We start from the raw sequence: 4356 nt of genomic DNA, 5'->3' as shown, positions 1-4356 counted from the left end.
TTCCCCCACCTCACAAGCATGTACAGACTAAGGGTCCGAGGAGGCTGAATAATGAGAGGCTTTCGGTTTAGCTTGGAAGTCGTACACTATTTCAAGGTCCCAGATTTTTAGTTGAATATTCTCCTGCCTCACAACTCCACCTCCATCCTATTTTAAAGAACCCCTTTAGTTCTCCAGTTACACATTTTCTTGTCCCTGGAAATTCCGCCCTTAGCCTTTAGTTTTCCTGGGAATGCAACGATAGGGGAGATCTCTGAGACGAGTTGGGGCGCTATTGCCCAGGCAACCGTGGAGTGCGCCTGCGCAGTGACTTCCCCAAGCCGGCAGCTCGTTTGCCTTCGGCACTGCTGCTGGACTTGGGACCGAAAGAGTGTATCTCCCCTCTTCCTGTGCCCTCTCCCACGTTAGACGATTGTGTTGTTCTCTTCTTGAGACTGACGAAAATGTGAGGAAAGTCCTCTCTTCCATCTGATAGAAGGTGGCAGTTGAGGGTAGCCTCTAGTGATTAAATGGATGAAAGGGCAGAAAGCTTATGGATGCCAGGAGGAGACGAAGCATAAAACCTACACCACTGATAGGCAGCCCCCTTCTTCCCCCGAAACCTTGCATTAGAGGTGACTTTAGGTATAATATACTACTAAGCCAGGGCTCCCTTACAGGAATTGTTAGCTGCTGCTGCCAGCTCTCTAGGGGAGAGCTGCAATCCGGGTTAAAAGCTGTGAGACCCCGGATCTGGATGAAGAGAACCAAAATACTAACACTCACCTTAACGGCTGAGTGCAGAAATAAACAGCGCAGCTGAGGTTGCCATTCAGAGTTCCTCCACGTGAACTGTTAGGTCTGACGGAGATCCAGGACTAGCTGCCTTCAGGAGAATCATTGTTGATTTCTAAGACCCACTCTCTGAGAATCTGAAACTTTGTTATCTCTGCCACAGGCTTATTTCTCTCACTCTGCTCTTAACTTGAACTCAACATTGTCTTCCTGAGCTTCATGTAAATCCCACGAAGCAATTTTACATACTGCCCCTGACTTCATGGACTAGCCCTCCTTCCCTCCCTCTTCCCAACCTCGGGTCTTTAGAAGTCACTAAAGGTTAACTTGTCCCTAGCCCTGCATACCGCCGCATCCTCCCCTGCCACCACCTCTGACCACTCCTCCATTTGTGTGACACCCCTGCCCCTTCACCGTCCCCTCCCACAACTTGCAGTTTAGTTGGGAGTTACTCCTGCAAACTCTCATAGATCTCTGAGCTTACCCCTATTATACCACTTGCCACAACAATAATATAATTGTTGGTTTACTTTCACAGACCCTCCCCCTTAAGCCCTGAGGCTCAACTGGCTCTTCCTCACCCTTATATTTCCAGCATGAAGCACTGTGCTTACAGCATGGCAGATATTTAATGAATGTTTGTGGAATAAAATAGTACTTAAGCATGGAGACTAATTCATTAAACTTTTATTTTTCACTACACTCTGGAACCACAAAGCAAATACAGGTAAATGCCAGTAATTAAAAAAAAAAAAAAAACAGTAGACACGATGGGAGAACATCAACAGACCAATGATTTTGTGTTTTTCTTGTGTGTATATTATCACTGTTGTTACTTAACTCCTGTATGAGACCATTTCATTGATTATTTCAAATGGTTAAAGAAAAGCTATACATTTTCTTCCACATCATAGAAAGATGTAAATATTACCAATACATTTTATGCAGCCATATGAACTTTTATAATGAAACAAGACAGAAATGACAAATGAGCAATTCTATTTTTAAACACTGATCATGAATCTAATTCAGGGTATATTAAAAGGAAGAAAATACTATTAGAAATGGAACACAAATAGCAAGCACAATGTGTACTTTTCACCCCAACCCTGCCCAATTTCTGATTTGGGGCCCCAATACCCATTTCCCCAGGCCCCTTTAATTGATGCCACCTAACTGAAGTGACACACTTCCCTCAGACTTCACATGGGGCCAAAGAAGAACATGGCAGTTGCCTCAGATCTGGCTCTGGCCTCCTCATCTTCAACAGCCTCCCTATATTGCTCTGGCCAGTCCTGTGGTTGCTTTCTGTAGAGCCTGGCCATGTACTCCAGGGCTTTCATTTTGGTGGTTTCAAGGTGAGCTCGAGGACCCCATAGAAGCTCATATTCAACTGGATTAGAATAGGAGAGTGGCCTGCATTCCAAGTAACGCTGTCTCATAAGTTTGCAGGTGATGGCATGCTTTCTCCCTACATCCACACCAAATCTCCGAAGCAAATTCCAGACATTGGCCTCTTTGACACGGTTGCCCATCAAGAAGATCAAACCCAGGATTGGCATCACATATTCTTGAGTGGGTCTCCCCAGGCTCTCTAGCATCATTTGCTCTTCTTCTGATTCTGGTTGCTGGACAAGGAGGTAAATGTGCTCACTGGTATCAACCTCAATCAGAGAGAACCCATAGAACAGATCAAGTATTAGAGTAGCTCGACTGAGGATATTTGGAAACACATCCTCAAATTCTTTGCCAGTGTGAGCCAATAGCTCATCCTGATGTATAGGTAACAACTCCTCTGTGACATTAATGGCCAACTGGACCAAATCATTTGCCTTATCATTCATAGTGTCTTCTGACCAGAACTCTAAGCCAGCAGCCTGGCTTCTTTCTTTGGCCTTGTCAGCTTCTAGGGCCTTATTATATTCTTCTGGCCAGCTCCAGGGTTCTTCATCATGGGCCTCTGCCACAAACTTCAGGGCTTCCATCTTTGTGATTTCTTTGTGGGCTCTAGAACCCCACAAGAACTCAAATTCAAGGGGATTAGTGCCATACACTGGCCAGTACTCCAAGAATCGCATACGCACAAAGTCAGTAGTTAGGAGGTTCCTTGTGTTCCCAAAGGGGATGTTGATCCTCTGGGGTTCACCTAACACATCAGCCTTTAGCAACAGATCCCAAATGGAAGTCTCTCTTGCTCGGTTACCATTTAGGAGAATGTGACCTAGGACCAAGGCCAGGAGACCTGCCTTTGGCATGTCCAGGGATTCTGCTATCCAATCATTGGTCTGGAGACCCCGTTTGCTGATTAGGTTGTAGGTGTCAGCTTGGGGATCAAGAACTCTCAGATTCAACCCAAAGACCCGATCCAGATGGGCTGAGGCTCGTCTGAGGATCTCAGGGAACTGATCTGAGTATTCTCTGAGGAACTCCAGCATCTCTGCCTGCTGAATAGACCCCTCGATTTGGCTTTTCATGCGCATGAAATTCACCAAAGCAATCGACCTGTCTTCTAGAGGATCGTGCACCCTGAGCGCCCCCAAACGTCGGGACTGCTCATCAATCAGCACATCGAGGTCTTTTGGGTCCTGCGCAGCCTGGGAAGCGCTGGCAACCTGAGGGTCGACCGGCGCCTGAGGGCCCTGGGGGGCATCAGGAACTATCATGGAAGCGGGGAGCCCAGAGGCATCAGTAGCCTGCATCTCACCATGGAAGTCGCTGTAATCTGCAGTGGTCTCTGCGCTGCGGTGACACGCATTCTTGCTTACCAGAGACATGGTTCCAGGAGACAGGAACGGGGAGGTCTGCGATCCGTCAGAGAGAGGATGGTAGGTGTGTTGGCGCCTCAGCACAAAGCCAAAGCCAGAGGCCCGGGAGCTGGGCGGGTCAGAAGTGACAGCTGGTGAGAGAAGCTATCTTCCTACACAAACATCAGCCAGCAATGACCGCAAACCTCACAGAGCTAGGGTTTGCCGCAGCCTACGCAGGCGCAGTTGGGTTCTGCGACGTGGTGGCCACGCCCCACTCTAAGTCCTCCTCACCCGCCCCCTACTTCTGCCTGGCCCAAGCTGCTGTTGGAGTGGTTCCTGCTACAGTCAAACTTGTTAGAGAGAATTCATGAAAGGCGGTAATAAACAGAGGTAAAGCAAAAGGGTAAGGGATGGGGGATGTTCAATGAAGCACCACAAAGTTTTTCTGTGAGGTGTAAAGCTAATAGGCAATAGAGGATTTGGAGGGGAGGATACTGAAGATGAGAATTATTTCACAGATTCATTAATTCATCCACTCATTCAGCATATATTTCTTGAGTATGTGTCACATGCTAGGCACAGTACTGGGTACTAGGGGTACACCAGAGTACAAACGTAATGATTATCCCTTTCTGTGTAGAGCTTACATTCTGGAGTAGGATCAAACAATGGTAATAATAGTGGAGCACTTTTGTGCCAGACACTATTTCTGGTGTTTTCACTTATCTCACTGAATCACTTAATCTTAACTATGAGGTAGCTACTTTTATTTTTTTTTTAACTTTACACTATTTTATTGGTTTTGCCATATATCAAAATGAATCCACCACAGGTA

The 4356-nt window shown here is 46.6% G+C and overlaps 1 protein-coding gene across 1 annotated transcript; it reads right to left on the bottom strand.

The window, feature by feature from the left end:
* Positions 1 to 1439: 1439 nt before the first annotated feature.
* Positions 1440 to 3714, bottom strand: MAGEE2 (MAGE family member E2). The gene has a single exon (XM_086389001.1). The coding sequence runs from the start codon at positions 3546 to 3548 to the stop codon at positions 1977 to 1979; it is 1572 nt and encodes a 523-aa protein (XP_086245127.1). The 5' UTR covers positions 3549 to 3714; the 3' UTR covers positions 1440 to 1976.
* Between the last annotated feature and the right edge of the window lie 642 nt (positions 3715 to 4356).

This window comes from Bos grunniens, chromosome X (assembly GCF_055505025.1).
Source record: "Bos grunniens cultivar Pamir isolate PY7600 chromosome X, Bosgru_T2T1.0, whole genome shotgun sequence".
Classification (NCBI taxonomy): Eukaryota; Metazoa; Chordata; class Mammalia; order Artiodactyla; family Bovidae; genus Bos; species Bos grunniens.
Note: the sequence above shows the minus strand (reverse complement) of the source record. Positions and strands in the feature narration are given on the sequence as shown.